Below are 21,265 nucleotides of genomic sequence, written 5' to 3' on the forward strand. Positions count from 1 at the left end.
AAAACAAAAGCACAGCTCAAAAACCCACAGAAACAGTTAAAGCAAAACACAGTATAAAAGTAAACAAAATAGTATGACATTAACAGACAAAATATTTCCAATTAACCACAAACAAGCGAATAAAACTTTGCTGGGAACTAAAAAATAACAGCAAACCAAACTGGCCACTCAGTTTTTCTATAAGATTATAGATACTGTCATTCTTGATAAAACCTTAGATGGAAGATACATAAATAGGATAAATGGATGTCATAGTTCCCCTCTGTTTCCAAGGGTGGGGAAACTGTGACTCAAAGCTATAAAGCTTTAGATACAGAAATGGGATCTGAACCTAAGACTCTCAACCCTAGGGTCCATTGCTTGTTCCATCACAACACACGCCATGCCTGTTTAAAACCTCCACTAATTACCTTTCTTTCCAGTTATCAGCAGAGGAAGCATTATCTTTCCTGAGTAATTAGGTCATGTTACATTAGACTGGAGGAAGAAACCTTATGAACAGGGATTTATGCCAAAATTCTGGAAAGCTTATAGAAGATATAAAGTAGTGAACCTTGGGAAACAGTATATAATAGGTAACTTTTCACAATCAAATCCAAGAAAGGCCAACCAATCCTCCTAGCCTAAAGGATAAATTTGGAAAACCAAAAGAAAACCCCCTACTCAACATCATATTGTGACTAGCTTTCTTTTTCTACCTTACTTCCACTGCTGCTGCTGCTAAGTAGCTTCAGTCGTGTCTGACTCTGTGCAGCCCCACAGACGGCAGCCCACCAGGCTCCCCCATCCCTGGGATTCTCCAGGCAAGAACACTGGAGTGGGTTGCCACTTCCTTCTTCAATGCGTGAAAGTGAAGTCACTCAGTCGTGTCCAACTCTTAGCGACTCCATGGACTGCAGCCTACCAGGCTCCTCCATCCATGAGATTTTCCAGGCAAGAGTACTGGAGCAGGTTCCCATTGCCTTCTCCCACTATTCTAAAGCTATTTTCTTTTTCCTTCAAGTCTGTAAAATCTATACTATGGCAAGAATGCAACCCAGGTATTGACAGTTTAAATTATCAATTACTTAATTTGCTCATCAATTATTAAGTAAAAGAGTTCTTATCAATAATCTTTATTTGCAGTAGCTAGAGAAAAAGCCTAACTTTCCATAACTCCTTTCTTCTTCAAGGCAAGCTGCTAAATAATTTGAAGCAGTATTTAAATGCAGTAAGAACAAAGCAAAGGCTATAGCTAAAATAACTATTCTCAAACCTATAAAATGTATAATTTTATCTATCAAAAAACTGGGGTCAGATCCTACTTCTAAGAAAAGAGAATTTTATAATAAACTCCATTTATATGATCACATACATGTAAGCATTAAAATATGCGACACTGGCAATTCCCTGGTGCTCCAATGATTAGGACTAAGTGGTTTCAAAAGCAGCAGTCAGGTTCAATCCCTGCTCAAGGAATTAAGATCCCACAATCACAAGGTAAGGTGAAAAAATAAAATAATAAATAGAATAAAATATACAGTATAATTCACCTCTTCCCCTTTATATGAAAAAGGTGTAAAATTCAATCCTTTGATTTCAGGTCTATAGTAGTAAAATCTAAAAATGCTGATTTTCTGAGGATATATCAACTAGATGAGATAACAAGAGAATTAAAAAAAAAGAAAGTTTCAAAAGTCCATCAATGGATGACTGGATAATGCAGTATAAATGTACAATGCAATATTATTCAGCCTTTAAAAAGAAATGAAATTCTGATAATTGCTATATGGATGAACCCTGAAAACATTTTAAGTTAAAAAAGCCAAAAAACAGTGTATGATTTTACTTCTCTGAGATATCTAGAACAATCAGATTCATGGAAAAAGAAAACTGAATAGCTATTACCAGGGAAGTGGGAGTAGGGGCTGGTGTTATTATTAACTGTTACAAAGTAACCACTTAAGATGATTAAAAAAAGTTCTGGAATTGGCTAGTGGTGACAGTTGTACAATAATGTGAATGTATTTATGTAACTGAAAGGCACACTTACAAATGGTTAAACTGGTAAATTTTATATTATGTATATTTTACTGCATTTTAAAGAAAGTGGGGCATTGCTTTTCACACACAAAGGAAAGCACATCCTCTCTTTGATGAGAATATTTAAGTAGCTGACTATGTACCAATCAGAACATACTTCTAACCTATTCCTGTCAGAAGAAAGAACTGAGGAGAAATGGACATCACCAAAAATACCAGTATCATATTTTGCACCTCTTCTATTTTCCTTGAACAACTATCAAATATTACCTGTGCTTTAAAGAGTTCACTGCAGTTCTGGAACAATTTTGATGATGTTTCATATTTCCCAGACAAGCCTTTTTTTTCCTTAAGGTTTTCTAAGTATGTATCCACTTCTTCCAACTGGAAAATAGATAAAATACCAAGTATTTAACTTAGTTTTTACATGAAATATTTAAAAGATAACAGATTGTCTTCGGTACAAATATAGTTTTGGATTCGCTATTTTTAAAATTAATATCAGATAAAGACTATATATTAGTATTCAAGAATCTAACAGTACTCAAGTACAGAATTCCAGTCTATGACTCAAGAAGGGTAGGTCCTCAGAAAATTCCAGGAAGATTTGGGAAACTGTCACAGTCCAGAGGGTTTTGTTATAAGAAAATATATTTACAAGAGTTCCTTGACTCAATTAACAGCAACACCAACAACAAAACTTGTGCTTATAAGTTAGATAAGCCAGAGTATAAAACTGCTGCAGCCATTCACAGCCCACTATTAATACTCTGAAAAAGTTCATTTCTGTGGCGTCATCAGTTCTGTGATTCTTCTCCCATACCAAGATCTCTAACCTCACCCTCTTTTCTCCTAAGCTGCAATTTCACACTTCCAACTATTCTGCTTACTATTTCCATAATTCTGTCTTGTGGCAATTCAAAATAATTTTTACATTCTTAACTCTACTACCCATGAGGACTGAATCTGCTAAGCTCTTGACCAGTTTTTATCACAAGCTTCAACTGTATGAAGTTTTTAACTATAAATTTAACTAGTGATCAATTGATTAGGAGAAAAGGATCAATGATATTTCAAACCATACTCTAGAAATACTTCTCTCTAAATTTTTCAATCCTTTCGGTCCTCATCATGGGGATTCCCAGGTGGTGCTAGTGGTAAAGAACGTGCCTGCCAATGCAGGAGATGCAGAAGACCCAGGTTTGATCCCTGGGTGGGAAGATCCCCTGGAGAAGGGAATGGCAAACCACTCCAATATTCCTGCCTGGGGAATTCCAAAGACAGAGCAATGTGGCTGGCTAAATTCATGGGGTCGCAAAGAGTCAGACATGACTAAACGACTAACACACACAGTCCTCATCATAGCAACCTTACCCAGTGTTCTACAACAAAAACAAAACAGTCACCAACAAAACCCTAATACTGGGTAGAAATTCAAAATGCTTAAGGTTTAAAAAACCAACTGGATGGTAGATATTTTTTAAAGACTAGTACTTTATTTTTCAAAAGAAACCTCAAGAATGTAGGGGAAATGTAAAAAATGAAATGATACAAATAGCTGGATGAAAACAGAGTGAAAAATCTATCCAGGAGCTGTATATCTTCAATGATCATGTACACTGTACTATAGCAATTCTGAAAGTGTGGTCCATGGACACTTCCATGCATCTAAGAGGGCAAAACTATTTTCATTGTTGTCATTTGATATTTGCCTTGTGCTGATAGTGCAAAAGTAATCATCCAATTACCTGAAAATTCTATTAAAACACCATTCCTTTTCCAACTACATATCTGTGCGAGGCCACATTTTGTGCATACACCACAACCAAAATAACACATCACAACAGACTGAGTGGAGAAGAGATAAGAATCTAGCTATCTTCTATTACACTAGACATTAAATAAGAAGTGAAGAAGTGAAGTCGCTCAGTCGTGTCCGACTCTGCGATCCCATGGACTACAGCCTACCACGTTCCTCCATCTATCGGATTTTCCAGGCAAGAATACTGGAGTGGGTTGCCATTTCCTTCTCCAGGAGATCTTCCCAACCCTGGGATTGAACCCAGGTCTCCCACATTGTAGGCAAACACTTTACCATCTAAGCCACCAGGGAAGTTCAGACATTAAATAAAGAGATCTGTAAAAATACAAAATAACACCACTGTACCCAGTTTTTGAAAATTAATTATTTTTCATTAAAAAATGTGCTTTTTATATTAACATGCAATGAGTCTATCACTGCTATTTTAAAATAAACTAATATATATTTATGCATTTTTGTTTTACTTTCTAATATAGTAACCCACATGAATAAAGGCTTTTTGAGTTATCTACAGCAATTTTTAGGAATGCAGCAAAGTTCTGAGACCAAAAGTTTGAGAACTGATAGTACAAGTACACCTGCAAATTGGAAAGTATAATTCCAGTTCTTCTCCTCCATAGCTACATGACACTCTCTCCACGACCAGGTGGATGATCTCTAAATAACCCAATGATCTCTAAATAAACTCAAAGAAAAGTCTGTAATTTTATGTTCCATACCTTGAAGTTGTAGATTTCATTGTAACAGTCAGCACTTTTCAGATACCACGTTATATTCAAAGATGCATCACAAGGTTCTCCATCAACTATAAAAGAAGAAATCTCTACGAATAAAAGATGATTTGATTGCCAAACAAAGTATGTTTCCTAAATTATTACCCCATATCCCATTTCCTGCTAAACCAGGATACTTAACGACCATCCTTTCTCCAAACAGAAGGTAATGAAGTAATAAATTTCAGTTGTCTATTATCATATAAATATTTACTAAGCAAAGCACTTAAGTACACAAAGATACATGGCACTGTGTTAGGCCAAAGAGGGGAACAGAAGGGAGCAAATTACTGAAGACTCTTAAAAAAGTCTTAAACAAGATTCTAGCTGAAGACTCAAGGAATAACAACACTGGAAATGTCACAAGACAATAATCGAAATAATTTCACTGAGGGAAAACTTCAAAGTGTAAACCTAGAGAGACCTTAAATGGATAAAAAGAACTATCAATAAAAAGCAAACCTGGCTGAGGAAGGCAAGAACTGCAAAAGCAAAGATAAAAGAATATTAGACCCTTTTTAAAATCCACCTTAAGAGACGCCTTAAGGAACCTCATGAAATCACATAAGTCTCATGTAACTTATTAAACATTATTTGGAGAACAATATCCTAATGAACCAAAGCGTAAGTCTGAAGACTTGGGAGTCTATTAGACGGTCAACCTGGGGGAAGTCAGTATTCCCTTTTATCTTTGTTCCAGCAGAAAATGAAGAAACATACTAACCATACCTACTTTGTGCAAACGTGACAAAGGTAAATACAACTACATCTAGGAACCTACTTTTGTTAAGAAGCACACCTAAAATTACTAACTTTTCCTTTTCTCTGTTTGAAGTGGTTTTCTCAAACTAATTTTTAAGTGGCACAGTTTTATAAGGCTTAACTAAAATACACAAAAAATTTGATGTGTTGAATGGAATTTATGGAAATGCTAAAAAGGATACTGCAATCTTGTTATGAACTACACAGAAGAATCAAGAGAAGGAATTAATTTAATAAAAACCAGTAAGAAAAATCCCCTAAAAAGGAGATTTGCAGGGAAATGTGCCTGCAGAAATACTACTAGTTATGTTAAAAGACATAGAATTTTAGAGGGACTATGCCACAAGGCTTGTGGGAATCTTAGTTTCCCAAGGGATTCAACCCTGGCCCTCGGCAATGAAAGCTCAGAGTCCTAAACACTAGACCACCAGGGAATTCCCAAGACATAGAACTTTAAATGAATGGCTTTAAGAGACAATGAAAATGGTCCTGCCAATTTCAAGGAAATCTATAGTATACCATAACCACAAAAGCATAAAATCAGAGACAAGATTAAGTATAAGAAAACACAGAAGTAATCAAGTGAAAGACAATTATAAGCCTCAACTCCTCTAAAAACAAAGAAACATCGACATTTCAAAATATGCAGCTTGGCTAAAAACCACTACAAAAACCACTAGAACAGAACACAGGTAAAAAGAAACCATACATAATAAAAGGACAGACTAGCATACAGGCTGTCAGGCTATTACAAAAGACAAAATACTGCTATCCCTAAAAGCTCTTCTTTTCTAGTAAGAAAACCTCACAAGAAAGACCAGCGTGTCACAGTAGATTTGATTTAAATTAAACTTAAGTCATTAGCCAAGAGATCATATTTTCATGAAAACAGTATATTCTTCACAGAAATTCTACCTGACTCCCCCATCCCACTAGACTGTAAGCTCACTAAAAGAAAAAGTCTTTTCTATCACTTCCTTTCTAAAACAGTGCCTGGCACATAATATGTGTTCAATAACTACTTACTAAATGATTAAAAGAATAAAATCATCCAACTATGACATAACTTTGCACTTTCACAAGGAGAAATATGCATAGGAACACACATGGACGATCTGGATTTTTAGTCCTGATCTTGAAATGGAGCTGCCCATGATCATGCATTCTCTAAAAATAAAGCCAGTTTCAGGAATAAAAGGAAGCTTTTCTATAATAAACAATGGGGTATTCTGGATTCAGATACAGTGGCTTTCCCACTGGACAGACTGGTTTTGTTCTACATAATCCCTATTTCCTGGTAATTATCGTTGAGCTTCCTCTTCCAAAGATTCAAGTGGTAAAATACTCCTTCTGCAAACAAAAGCTTTACTGAACATATTTGTGCAGACCCAACGGTCTGACAAACCTAGGTCATGTGTCCAATAAACTTCTAACAAGCACACAAAAGCAAAATCAGCAGTTACCTCTATGACTCAGAACAGATTAAAACCCATGCAGTTGACCAAAACAACTTATCTACTATATACTGCAAACACCAGAAAAACAAGAAAAGAAAATAAAGTTCACAGAAGTTAAATATTCTGAAGATTATTCAGTGAAGGACCTTAGTCACACTATATAAGTTTATACCTAGATAGTGCTGAACTATTAAATTTCAGAATTTATGTTGAGTGTCAATTATCAGAGGTAGAAAATAGGTAATTAAAAAGTTTAAAAGATCTTTCAAAAATTCGAATAAAAACTTCATGAAATGCAAAAACTCACATTTCAGGAAGATAGTGGTATTTTTGAAGAGGATCTTTCCAAAACTAAAATAATTTTTTGCCTGCAAAGATAAAGGAGAGATAATTAGCATAAGAATCACTTTAATTCCGAAGGCAGAATATAACTGATAAAAAACACAAATTTATAAAATGTTGAAGTTAGTTTTCTTCACACACACACACACACACAAGGCATCAATATCCTTCCGTTTAGTAAAATCCAGTCATAACAAAACTGCAGGATTTTGCTGCTTGGTGCAGAGGCATGATTTTTTTCCCCATAGGCCATGAAGCAAGGACTCTAGAAGGAAGGCTGCTAGAAATCCTAACCTAACTTCAATCTTTCTGGAAGGTATTTCTTAATCAGTTAATTCCCTTTACTCACTAATCACCATCCAGAATAACCCTTCAGTGCTTCAAATAAACTATTCTATGAGCAGACAGCCAGATTTAACTATCAACCATTTTACAAATAACATGTAAATACCTAAAACTGAGAGCCTGAAGATCTTCACAAAATGACCAAAAGCTGTAATTCATGCCATATCAAAAGCTCAAAAAAGATTTACGTATTATGACCAGTGAGCAGAGCAGAACAAAAAGGCCACTGTGGTTTTAATAAGACTAATGTTTTTTGGCATTTCCAACCAGTACCTGATCTGTCGGCTCACAGGACTACAGTTCTAACTCAAATGGGGTTTCGAAAGGGTGATAAAAGGCAGAAAGGATCAACCAATCTAGTCAATTGTCCTTAAGAAAGACTAACTTACCATAAGAAATTTCAGCATACTGTTTATTCCGTTTTGAACATTCTCATGTTAGAATACATCATTTTAAATGCCTGGGCTACCCAATTACATGGCAGAGCTTAGACTAACCATTTCAAAGTCCAAACGAAATCAACCAACTTCCTAAGTAGAACTATCCATTAACAAAAAACTGCAGAGGAAAAAAACAGAAAGATGTCTATTTACATATACCTCTCATCCAACCCGAGGTCACAAGATTCTGCAAAACTTCAGCTGAAAGAGAAACCATTCTCCACCTATACACCAAGTTTACACGTCTCCAGTCTGTCAATTAAAAGTTCTCTGACTCTGCTAATAAGAAGCCGATCCACAGCCACTCTCAGCTCCAGAAATGACCCTTACATTCCTGCTAATCTACCCACAGAAGCGCACGGCTTCCCGCTCCAGGGAGGTGAGTCCCCGTTAGGCAGCTACACCGACGCTACCGGCAATCCCACCCCTTTGGAAGCGGACTTTTGTGGAACCTTCATGGACCCCTTAGGCCGCCGTAGCCCCACCCCTCGTTCCTCCAGTCTCAGTTGCTCCTGAAGTGAACACTCACCGACGGTATCGGAATGTGCCACTTGGACCTCTCGGCAGCAGCGACAGGTGCCGGCCCTACACTGAAAAGCGACAGTGGGGCCGTTCGAGCGCCTAGGAGGAGAAGAAGAATGACAGGCACCACCTGCAGCCACGCAGCCACCGCCATCTTCACACCCGTGGAGTGCCTACCGAAAGCATTTCACCTTCTTCCGGTTCGTCCCGCCCTCTTCCGGCTCCGCTCTGGGGGCGGGATCATCCGGGTCCTCACTACCTCTGGGGGCTTGTTTGTTTTGCGACTCAGCGGCCCCGCCCTCAGGCCGTCGTAGCGGCTTAGTGTGCCGCTTTAGCCCCAGTGCGCATGTGTCGTCCTGTCATACCCTAGTCATCTTGGATTGTTAGGATGATCGCCAAAAGCTACCACTGAGTCTGTCGGCCCTTCTCTCTCCTAGCCCTTAAAGGGTTTGGGAACCAGGGAAGAACCCAGTGCGGCGTTTGGCTTTCTCCTCCTTCCTTTCGCCCCAGTCCTCGTCCCTTCTGAGTCGAAATCAGACGCTGGGGCCAGAAGTCTGGGAAAGCCGTAAGTCTGGCTGCTTATTTGGCGTGTAGCAGTACTCTTGCCTGGCAAATCCCATGGACGGAGGAGCCTGGTAGGCTGCAGTCCATGGGGTCGCTAGGAGTCGGACACGACTGAGCGACTTCACTTTTACTTTTCACTTTCATGCATTGGAGAAGGAAATGGCAACCCACTCCAGTGTTCTTGCCTGGAGAATCCCAGGGACTGGGGAGCCTGGTGGGCTGCCGTCTCTGGGGGTCGCACAGAGTCGGACACGACTGAAGCGACTTAGGAGCAGCAGCAGCAGTGAGTTCTTAGTTTTCCAGGAGTATTTAAGCAAACACTGGAGTTTGGCAGTAGTGGGGTATAATCGATTCCTAAAATAGATGGTGTAGTCGATAACCCCTTTTAAAAGCCCCTTCTAGTCCAGAAGAATGTGATGTAGCGTTTGGCAGGAAAACATCAACCTCCAACACCAACCGGCCGGCACTTCCTACTCAAAACTGAAAGCCAGGAGAGGGCAGGTCCGTTTTCAGTGTTTGCGTCGTGGCCCTCTCCGAGGTGGACGTGCAGAAGCCTCGCTACAATCCCGCAGGCCATCTCCGTTTCCCGGTTCTCACGCTCCTGATTTTCGTCCTCTAGGGCTCTTTGAGTACACGCCTCCTCCGCTGCAAAAACCTTTTTCGGTTCCTAAGGAAGGGAGCTCGTCATCAACCTCTCAAAACCAAGAAGAAAATTGCCAAATAAATCTCTGTAGAAACGCTAGCTGGAGTCTAGAAATCCCAGGAGAAAGTGACGATTTGTCACTCCTTAAGGAGCTGCAAGTCCCAGAAACTTGGTGGTGAGGCGCTGGTTATTTAGAAAGACTGACAGCCTAAAAGACCGCCTGAAACCTGCGACCCTGTGAAGTGACTGGGAAGCCATGGAATCAGCTGAGAAAGAGGAAATCAGGTAAAGGTCCAGTGGTCCAGCAGGAACTGACTCCAGGGTCTGCGGAGGCAGGGGATAGACAGTAGCTGAAAACAGCATTCTGGATTTGAAGACTTTATTGAGTGATTAATTGCACATCTTATTTGCGTGTTTTATGTTTGTGTACGTAATTTCTATCCTCAATTCCCCAGGGAATTAATTGATATAAATAGCCCCTTATGAAATATTTGCCAGATGGTTAACAAAACTGTGATCGGAACTCTTAATACATGAATTTCAAACATGCTGCTTTCCAAGTTCAGCTAAATACACCTCTTCCTATATCATTGCAGAGTTCGTTCTTCAAAACTGAAAAAGGATTGCAAATTTCTCTAATCTTTACACACTTGATTAAAAGAAACGGAGACAAAGATTGAGTCAATGAAGGATTTGATTACTTCTGTGATAAACCATGGCCAAGGGTATTGTCTAGGCTCATTTTCATATTTTGAAATTGGTGTTCAGTCATAGCTTTCTACACAATCATGGACATGCTTATTACAGATGTGTTCATTATGTGTCTCCATGAAAATCAATGTGGTTTTATTTCTTTACTTAGAGCTGGTAGTTGTTTTAATTGGTGTATGTTAAATACATATCCTGAAGTATATATACATCTTGATCATGTTCTCTTCCAGAAACAGCTTTTTTGGAAACTCAGTTTTAAAAAACATTGCCCCTAAATTGTCAGCATCATCTTAAAAAGCAAAGGATTTTCCTTCTTCATCTATTTATATGCTTATTCTAGCACCTTACGCATGCCTCTGTTATAGTGTTTGTCAGATTGACATATGATGTTTGTTAGGATCTCAAAGAAAGCTTGAAGACCGTCTTTCATATGTTCCTCACAGCCCAACACTAAGAAAGAATATTCTGAAAGTACTTTGTTGAATAAACAGGTGGGTGGGTTGTTTTTATTGGTTTGGTTTGAAGTTTTTTTGTTTTTACTTCTTCAAATTTTATTGTTTTAACCAAGCCTTCAGTCATTATTTTTAAAGAACCCTTTCTCATAAGTGACAGTGCTCTTTTTCTTTTGTTTTCAGAGAAATCCCAGAACTTCATGTTTTGTTGTCTACCTTGGGTGGTTTACTAAACAATATTACAAATACATTATCGTATTATGTTATGGCCTTGACACAATTTGGTATCACAGTGATTTATGTCCCATGTTTATATTATTGTTAGAGAAGGTACAAAAATTGGATTCACACACCCAGTGTAAAACAAATTTCTTAAAATGTCTTTTTATTTAGTGTTGAAGATGAAGCTGTGGATAAAAACATTTTCAAAGACTGCAGCAAGATTGCTTTCTACAGGTAAGGAGAGGAAGTATATGACCTAGGCAAAACAGTTCTGAAAATATTTCAAAATTTATGTTTATTAAATTTTTGAGAACTGATAGACTTTCTGAGGAAAGAGTCAATTAGGAAATTCAGTGATCCAAGGGTTTATTGACAGGAGACATTTTTACTACTTTAACTTATCATTGTATTATTTTATAATTAATATGTTACTATTAATTATAATTAATTATATTGTATAGCTATATATTATAATTAATATTACTATGTTAATAAATCCACTGTTTTATTTTTAAAATCAGTGTTTTTAAACTAATATTAAATTTTTGAATCTTTGAAGAACTAATACTTTTACATGGTTCAAAAATCAAATACTATGAAAAGAAACACATTGAAGAGTTACTTTCATTCCTGTCCCCTTTCACAATGCTCCACACCTTCCCTGTGAGTAACCAGGTTTATTCATTTCTTATTTCTCTTTCCAGTATTTGTTTTAGTGAATGCATATGTTCTTATATTACAACTGTTCTTACACCATATAGCTTTCTATCTATGCATGTATGATCAGTCACTCAGTTGTGTCTGACTCTTTGAGACCCCATGAACTGTACTGTAGCCCATAAACTGTAATATTGTTTAGTATTACCAGGCTTTTCTGTCTGTGGAATTTTCCAGGCAAGAATACTGGAATGGGTTGCCATTTCATACTCCAGGGGATCTTCCTGACCCAGGGATCGAACCTATGTCTCCTACCTCTTTTTTTCCCCTGCTTAATAATTTATTCTGAAGGGTTCTGCAAGAATACATGGAGGTTGTATTTTCACAGATGTATAGTATTCCACTGGGTAAATTATATTATAATTTATTCAGTCTCTTTCCTCTTGCTAGACTTTGGGTTGTTTTCAGTCTTTTGCTATAATGTCACTGCCACAGTGAAAAGCTATACATATATCAGGACTTCCCTGGTGGTCCAACGGTTAAGACTCTATGCTCCCAACGCAGGGGGCATGGATTCAATCCCTGCTCAGGTGATCTCACATGCCACATGGTATGGTGTGACCGAAAAAAAAAAGAAAGCTATGCGTATGTCATTTCCTCACATGCAGGTCTATTTATAGGATGAATTTCCAGAAGTGGGATTACTAGGTCAAAGAATACATGTATTTGAAATTTTAACTATTACGAGGTATCCCTCCATAGAGATTGTGTCATTTTGTACTCCCATCACCAGTATATGATTGCCTGTTTCCCCAGAGCCTCAACAAATATTTCTTTAAAATCTGTTCTTTTTTTTTTTTGAGTGTCTACCCCTATGTGGTCCTAAAACTGAAGTCACCAAACATTATATCATACAACTTTCCAATTTATTCACACTGCTCTAGAGGTAGAAAGATCATATCATTTTAGTTCTGAACAAGTACCTTAGAAGGAATTCTATAGTGAACTCCTGGTCACCTTGTCAAACCACTAGATTATATTGGATTTCCCAAGTTTCTATTAAAGTGTACATTTCATGGAAAGAGGGAGAGAAATCAACAAGCTAACAAATGTCACCTATGACAACTGCCCCTTGGGATTTCCCTGGTAGGCCAATGGTTAATACTTCATGTTCCCAAAGCAAGGAACACTGGTTCAGTCCCTGGCTGGGGAACTAAGATCCCCCCCAGAAAAAACCTGCCCCACCTTCTCAATAAAGGGGACAAAATACCATCCTTGAGCAGTGTTATGGTGAACAATTTTACTAGTACTCTTATTTTGTTAATTGTATTGCTGCTTCTGCTGCTAAGTCGCTTCAGTTGTGTCCGACTCTGTGCAACCCCATAGATGGCAGCCCACCAGGCTCCCCCGTCCCTGGGATTCTCTAGGCAAGAACACTGGAGTGGGTTGCCATTTCCTTCTGCAATGCATGAAAGTGAAAAGTGAAAGTGAAGTCACTCAGTCATGTCCGATTCCTAGCTACTCCATGGACTGTAGCCTACCAGGCCCCTCTGTCCATGGGATTTGCCAGGCAATAGTACTGGAGTGGGGTGCCATTGCCTTCTCCAGAGTTAATTGTATTAGCACTCATTAATTTTATTAGCTTTCTAAAGTACTTCTGTTAGTGCTTTATTGAAGTACTAATATACTGCCTGTGCCCAGTTCACTTATTATTGAAGTGAAATCTTAATAACTTCCACATGGTAATATAGTCTTTTGGAGGCTGAGTCACAAATCATTCTCAGGCATCTGTATACTTCCTATCTGCAGGCGTCAGAAACAGCTGCTCTCCAAGAAGTCTACCTATCGGGCATTATTGGACTCAGTCACAACAGGCAAAGACAGTGCCAGCTTTCAAATCATCAATGAACCAGCAAAGGTAAGAAAAAATATTTTCTACAGAGAATTCTTTGTTTCTATATTTATTTGGGTTGAATGAAGTGAATTTCTACAAAGCCTAGTTAAACTATGTTTGCTTCAAAAATAAACTTTGTGAGAGAAGTCATGCTATCTCTTTACTATCTACACAATGTTACTTTAAAAGTAATATGACTGTCAACATATAGATTGCCTTGTATCAGATGCTTTCTTAGATGTTTTACAAATATTATTTCCTTTTAATTAATCTTTAGAAAATATCTAAGAGGTACACTGCATTGCCCCCAATTTTTAGATAAGGAAATTGAAGTCTAAAAGACCACCTGCCCAGAGTCATAGCTAGTAACCAGAATTTTCACCTGTGACTGTAGACTCTGTCAAGTACCTGTGCTCTTTCTATCACTGTTAACACAGTTTATACTTAAGCAAGGTCCAGATTCAGTGAACGTCCAAACCTCATGTGAGTGAACAAGAGGAACGATGGTCTCTGCTGTTGAATAAGTCTCAAATGTTCCCCTACCGAAGCTGCTTCACTCACAGATCACCACAGTTCTTACATACTGAAACATTAGAACAGTGTCCTAAGTGCTTTTTCTCGCCTGTCGGATTTTCACACTACTTCCCGTGGGCCAGTCACAGAGGAAGTGCTGTGGGCTGAGCTCAGAAGTGTGGCTGAGCTCACAAATAGCTGATGCGTCCAACTTGACCCTCACTTCAGATCTTTTCCCATCTTCTAAAGGTGTCCGAAGCTAAAGCCTCCCAGACCAATCTGGTTTAATTGGTAATTCACTGAAGAACGTAGGTAAAGACATGCAGTCTCGGTGCCATGACAGCTTAGATAGGAACATCAGCTCACTAACAAATCCCAGATCTGTGGAGCATACTGAGAAGACATCCCCACTTTCACTGCAGCATTGTGAGCAAGCTCCCTGTGGTGCTGTGTCACGCGCTGTATAGCATTACACCAAGGAATCCCCTCAGAGAAGACAGAACCAAAACTGCCCCACAACATTAGAACATTCTCTGTAACATTTGTAAGGCCTTTAACTTACCCTTCCCTTGTAGCTCAGTTGGTAAATAATCTGCCTTCAGTACAGGAGACCTGGGTTCGATCCCTGGATTGGGAAGATCCCCTGGAGAAGGAAATGGCAACCCGCGCCAGTATCCTTGCCTGGAAAATCTCATGGACACAGGAACCTGGTGGGCTGCAGTCCATGGGGTCGCGAAGAGTCAGGCACGAATGAGCAACTAACACTTACTTACTTACACTTAACTTAGCCAGTGAAGTGAAGTGGAAGTGTTAGTCACTCAGTCGTGCCCAACTCTTTGTGACCCCATGGACTATAGCCTGCCAGACTCCTCTGTGCATGGGATTCTACAGGCAAGAATACTGGAGTGGGTTGCCATTCCCTTCTCCAGGGGATTTTCCTGACCCAGGAATTGAACCCAGGTCTCCTACATCGCAGGCGGATTCTTTGCTGTCTGAGCCGCCAGGGGCAGGAGGAGCAGTGGCACAGTGAGGAAGACTACTTTCCATAAGAAGTTATAGAGATTTTAGTCATTTCAAAGATGTAGAATCTTCTGACATAACTTTCTTGCCTGAATGCAAAACAGGGGCTAGAGTCATATCAGCAGTTCTGGGTTCTCTGTCACTACCCCCGTTCTCAACTTCCAGTTATGTAAGGATGCGTTTGTGGCAGCAGCACACTTTGTTCATTTCTCCTAACTACACTGATGGGATGGTTAGCCTTTCTTCAAAACCTAGAGCTGCTTCTTATACCACTCATCTCCTTCTAGAGGAATTTTCCTCCCACCCAACTTGGCATCTGTGAGACCTTTGAGTTCATAGCTCACTGTACCCTCAAAGTCATAGTTCCTTGACTACTGATCCAAGTCTCCCAAACTTGGCATCCTTTTGTAGCCAAGTTTGAAAGCTTTTCATGGGAAAATATGGGATAGCATTAATTTATTTCCTAGAGAACCAATCACTCTTTGCATGTGGTTTAATAGCCAGTACCCAGCCAGCATCCTGTATTCAGCATCAGCAGAAGTAGGTGGATCCAGGAAATCCAAGGAGTACACAAGAGACCCTCCAGGAGTCAGTAGCCCTAATATCAGCAGCCAGGTCGCTTCCTTTAGCATTTTTCCTGTCACTTGCTCTTTTTCCTACTTGTCTCTAATACGTCTGGCCCCAGAGAGCTGCAGCTGTCCTGTGGTCAAGGCAGGAATTCCTTTCCATTCTTGGGGAGGTTCAGTCTGCTGAGTGAGTGAGTGAAGTCACTCAGTCGTGTCCGACTCTTTGCGACCCCATGGACTGTAGCCTACCAGGCTTCTCCATCCATTGGATTTTCCAGGCAAGGGTACTGGAATGGGTTGCCATTTCCTTCTCCAGGAGATCTTCCTGACCCAGGGATTGAACCCGGGTCTCCCACATTGTAGGCAGACGCTTTTACCGTCTCAGCCACCAAGGAAGATTCTCAGTCTGCTGAGCACCTTAACAATCCACTGTCTAGATGACACATGCCGAGGCAGAGTACCTTAAGACACTCAGAATACCAATATGGGCCAAAGTGCAGCTTCTCAGTGCAGCTCCATACCAATGGAGTGAGTGGTGGACCCTCTCACACGGCTTCTTAGAAGACTATTGGTGAGTTTTTTTGTACACACCTCTCTTTGGATCCTGAACATGAGGGACAGTGCCGTTCAGGTCAGGTGCTAGAACCAGAGCCCACCAGATCTGTATGCCTTCAAAGAAAAAGAAGCCGTAATCCAGGGAGACCCACGGGAGCTTAGCACAAGACAGCACGTGACTCAGAAAGGAGCTGAGGAGTCAGACAAGCAAGGGCAAGTGATCTGGGATGTCAGCAGCACGGCTCCCAAGACCAAGAACTTTGAGGACCTTGTGGAACAAACTCGACGTTCAGTTATTGGAATTAACAGGGCTGTGCAGGAAATCCACATACTCTGATCTCAGGCAAATGCATGCACGTGTATGTTTGGGGAGATCACCCTCAAATTCTGAGCTGAACTTCATTTTAATGTATTTTTAATGTCCTCCTTGTCACTTAGAATTGAGATGACTAATAGAAACTTAAGGTTTTGTACCCTCTCTGTTTGTTAGAGACAACAGAGATTCATATAGTAATTCTTAAAGTTGCCTGAACCTTGTATCCTGCTCACTGCATAGTCAGGGAGCCACCACTAGTGGTTGTTTCTGGGATGAGATGGGTGTTTCATGGGAGATTTCAATAAGGATATGGTATGGGTATAGTCTGGAGGTTTTTTAAAAAGCTGCATACATCCACTTGTTCAAAATGATAACTTTTAATTTCAAGTTCAGAGAGACAGAGCCCCAAGTCTAGGAGGATCACATTCAGCTCACAACTGCAGTTTTCAGATTCCACTGATGAGGCAAACACAGCCCTCTTAGTGCCTGCCTACCCCATCCCATTAAAACTCTTAAAGCAATAGCTTTGTTGTCAATGTCTGTTGTTAATTTTTCTTCCCAATTCCCTTCCCCCAACCTGCCCTTTTATAAGCAACTAGGAGACAGAACCAAGGTTCATTTAACTTTTTTCAGCTGATACTGTCATAACACTGGGTGTCTCAACAGACATTTCTTTCTCACAGTTCTGGAGTCTGGGAAGCCCAAGATCAAGGTTCCACTCCTGGGTGCTGCCTCCTTTCTGTACAGTTGACCCTTGAACATATAGGGCTTGGTGGTGCTGACATCCCCATGCAGTGGAAAATCCAAGTATAATTTCACAGTTGGCCCTTAGTACACATAATTTTGCATCTGCAGGTTCAACCAACCAACGACCATGTGGTACTATAGTTTTGTTGTTGTTGGCTGCCCCACTCAGCATGTGGGCTCTGGGGTCTTAGTTACCTGACCAGGGATTGAACCTGCACCCCCTGCAGTGGTAGCATGAAGTTTTAACCACTGGACTGCCAGGGAAGTCCCTATAGTATTTATTATTGAAAAAAAAATCCATGTATATGCAGACTCACACAGTTCAAATCTCTGTTGCAGAGTCAACTGTATATTCACATGGTGGTGGTGGTTGTCATTCAGTTGCTTAATCATGTCTGACTCTTTGCACCTCCACGAACTGCAGCACGCCGAGCTTCCCTGTCCTTCTCTATCTCCCAGAGTTTGTTCAAACTCATGTCCATCACTATGCCATTCAACCATCTCATCCTCTGTCGCCTCCTCCTCCTGCCCTCAATCTTTCCCAGAATCAGGATCTTTTCCAATGAGTCAGCTCTTCCCATTAGGTGGCCAAAGTATTGGAGTTTCAGCTTCAATATCAGTCCTTCCAATGAATATTCAGGGATGATTTCCTTTAGGATTGGCTGGTTTGATCTCCTTGCCATCCAAGGGATTCTCACTTCAGCACCACAGTTAGAAAGCATCAATTCTTCGGCTCTCAGCCTTCTTTATGGTCCAACTCTCACATCCGTACATGACTACTGGAAAAGCCATAGCTTTGACTATACAGACCTTTGTCGGAAAAGTGATGTCTCTGCTTTTTCATATGCTGTCTAGGTTTGTCAAAGCTTTTCTTCTAAGGAGCAAGCATCTTTTAATTCCATGGCTGGTAGAAAGAGAGCTTATTCTCTCTCTTCCTATAAAGGCAGTAATCCCATCATGACTTCACCCTCGTGACCTCATCAAAACCTAGTCACCTCCCAAGGCTTCATCTCCAAATGCCATCACATTGAGGATTAAGGTTGGCTCAGAAGTTAAAGCGTCTGCCTCCAATGCAGGAGACCCGGGTTCGATCCCTGGGTTGGGAAGATTCCCTGGAGAAGGAAATGGCAACCCACTCCAGTATTCTTGCCTGGAGAATCCCATGGACGGAGAAGCCTAGTAGATTACAGTCCACGGGGTTGCAAAGGGTCGAACACGACTGAGCAACTTCACCTTATATGAATTGGAGGGCTGGATGAGGCAGGGGTGGGTTGGGAGAAGGGAGAAGATGACACAGTTCAGTCCTTAGCAAACATTAAGTTCCTGGGACACCATAATGTTTCAAAGCGAACTGAAGTGTCGCCTGTGTGTTGATGCTAAGTCAAGACACCTAGGTCTTTAAGAAAAGCTGGTTGCAGGTTCAAATGCCTAAGTTTTCACATAGGATCTTATTTCTTATGATATAATAATCAGATATTTGACAAAGAAGCTTCCAGAAGAAAACATTAAAGGTGTTATCAGTAAAGTGTTGACTGTTTTTTTAGAACTCCTTTTTCCCTACTATTATTGATTTTTTACTTTCAGTCAAAATTTGACCTGGATTGAGAAACAGAGAATATATACTCTTGTGACATCAGAGAAGGGAAATTTATGTTGTCTTCTGAAAGTGAAAGTGAAGTCACTCAGTTGTGTCTGACTCTGTGACCCGTGGACTATAGCCTACCAGGCTTCTCCATCCATGGGATTTTTCAGGCAAGAGTACTGGAGTGGGTTGTCTTCTGAGTATACCTAAAAAGCACTGCTGCTGCTGCTGCTGCTACTGCTAAGTCGCTTCAGTCGTGTTCGACTCTGTGCAACCCCATAGACAGCAGCCCACTAGGCTGCCCCATCCCTGGGATTCTCCAGACAAGAACACTGGAGTGGGTTGCCATTTCCTTCTCCAATGCATGAAAGTGAAAAGTGAAAGTGAAGTTGCTCAGTCGTGTCTGACTCTTAGCGACCTCATGGACTGCCGCCTACCAGGCTCCTCCATCCTTGGGATTTTCCAGGCAAGAGTACTGGAGTGGGTTGCCATTGCCTTCTCTGAAAAAGCACTGCTAGTGAGGCTATTTGGAACCGACCTATGTCTTTTACCTACTTTCTGTTGCTAATTTTTGCTCTTTTATGACATAAATGACCATTTGGCAAAATATTTGCTTTGTAGTCTATTTGCAAATTTTCACCAGAGACAACACTTCTAGCATCTTTTTCAAGAATGCAAGGAAATCTCTGAGCACCTCCATGAAATTACCCCTTGCATCTTCATCTAAGCCTCATGTAAATGAGACTTTGCCCAACCAGCCACCTCCTCAGCTGATGAGGAACAACTGCCACTTGTTATCCAGGATTATTTCTGCAGAAATGGCCAGGAACAGGCAAAATAGTTTAGAATCTATCTAAGCAATCAGAAACATACCTGGACAGGCTAATTGTCCTTGGAGACAGGCTAATATCCAGTTTAACTTGCCAGTGTTCTGCATAGACGATCAGTGCTTAGAATAAACCAACCAGGTGCCACTGAGGAAGGAGCAATAAGTCCCCTACAGCTATTTTAATGAACTCTTAAACCATTGTCTGAATCCTGGGAGGTCTTGACCAATAGCTGGGAAAGGTCCTTGCTCACTCTTCTAGGCCTTTACGTTAGCTTTCCTTACAGTGTAGTAGAGAGACCTAGTGCCAGAGGAAAAGCGAGATCTACCCATCAAGGAGAAGTTAATGAGGTCATAATTTCCCTTGTTAATACCCACCACCATTTAAATATGTGTTCTAGGGCTCTTCTGTTAACTCAGTCACAGTCTCTACTAGTACTGGGTGAAATTTTATTTTTTTAATTTAATATAATTGTGATAAATCTGCTGCTTGAATATACAAACAAGGGTGTTTTTACCAGTGATTTTTTTTATAATTTGTCTATTTTTTTTCTTCTAACCAAAGAAATAAAAACTAGACTTATGGATTGTAAACTACCAGGTTTTATTTTTATTGAGTATGGGAGAAATAAGATAGGAAATGGGAATTTATACTCTCCAGACTACAGAGGTGAGCCTCAGTGAAAAACCAAGTAGAGACTTGTAGTACTAAAATGAACTTCCAAAATGTATTCCTTTCTCTGATAATTTATTTCACTTTCTCTGGTAGGAGAGATTTACATATCTTAAATGTTTCTAAGGGAGCAAAACCCATGCTTTCTCACCTTATTTAAAATGTTTAAAAGTTTTATGTTTCTTATTTTCCATAAATCCATCTTGCTGCAATTTTTATTGCTCTTATCTATGTTCAATTCAGTTCAGTTCAGTCGCTCAGTCATGTACGACTCTGCGACCCCATGAATCACAGCACACCAGGCCTCCCTGTCCATCACCATCTCCTGGAGCTCACTCAAACTCACGTCCATCGAGTTCATGATGCCATCCAGCCATCTCATCCTCTGTCGTCCCCTTCTCCTCCTGCCCCCAATCCCTCCCAGCATCAGAGTCTTTTCCAATGAGTCAACTCTTCACATGAGGTGGCCAAAGTACTGGAGTTTCAGCTTTAGCATCATTCCTTCCTAAGAAATCCCAGGGCTGATCTCCTTCAGAATGGACTGGTTGGATCTCCTTGCAGTCCAAGGGACTCTCAAGAGTCTTCTCCAACACCACAGTTCAAAAGCATCAATTCTTCAGTGCTCAGCCTTCTTCACAGTCCAACTCTCACATCCATACATGACCACAGGAAAAACCATAGCCTTGACTAGAATCTAACTTCTGTAACAATGTATTTTTCATCATTTTAAATCATTAATAGAGATTCAATAATTTATTTGGATATTATTTTAAAATAAATGTCCAAACAAGTCTCTAGAGAGCAGGAATATTTAGAAATTCTCAATGTTTTAGATAGAA

At 40.1% G+C, this 21,265-nt stretch overlaps 2 protein-coding genes across 13 annotated transcripts in view; one reads left to right on the forward strand and one right to left on the reverse strand.

Annotated features, from left to right (window-relative positions):
- Positions 1–9,741, reverse strand: part of TMEM87A (transmembrane protein 87A) — a 41,479-nt gene extending 31,738 nt beyond the window's left edge. For all 4 annotated transcript variants that reach the window (XM_069596095.1, XM_069596096.1, XM_069596093.1 and 1 more), the window contains exons 1-4: positions 8,493–9,741; positions 7,144–7,204; positions 4,564–4,649; positions 2,293–2,406 (exon numbers count right to left, since the gene is read on the reverse strand). In XM_069596095.1, the coding sequence (XP_069452196.1) occupies positions 2,293–2,406; positions 4,564–4,649; positions 7,144–7,204; positions 8,493–8,639 (408 nt within the window). In that variant the 5' untranslated portion in view covers positions 8,640–9,741. The remainder of the gene's footprint in view (positions 1–2,292; positions 2,407–4,563; positions 4,650–7,143; positions 7,205–8,492) is intronic.
- Positions 8,782–21,265, forward strand: part of GANC (glucosidase alpha, neutral C) — an 81,735-nt gene continuing 69,251 nt past the window's right edge. For 4 of the 9 annotated variants that reach the window (XM_069596075.1, XM_069596077.1, XM_069596078.1 and 1 more), the window contains exons 1-4: positions 8,782–9,050; positions 9,669–9,977; positions 11,249–11,311; positions 13,544–13,652. In XM_069596075.1, the coding sequence (XP_069452176.1) occupies positions 9,949–9,977; positions 11,249–11,311; positions 13,544–13,652 (201 nt within the window). In that variant the 5' untranslated portion in view covers positions 8,782–9,050; positions 9,669–9,948. Of the gene's footprint in view, positions 9,551–9,668; positions 9,978–10,288; positions 10,418–11,248; positions 11,312–13,543; positions 13,653–21,265 lie in introns of all 9 variants that reach the window. The other 5 variants (XM_069596073.1, XM_069596074.1, XM_069596076.1 and 2 more) reach the window with 4 other exon arrangements.

Source organism: Ovis canadensis, chromosome 7, assembly GCF_042477335.2.
Source record: "Ovis canadensis isolate MfBH-ARS-UI-01 breed Bighorn chromosome 7, ARS-UI_OviCan_v2, whole genome shotgun sequence".
NCBI classification, from domain to species: domain Eukaryota; kingdom Metazoa; phylum Chordata; class Mammalia; order Artiodactyla; family Bovidae; genus Ovis; species Ovis canadensis.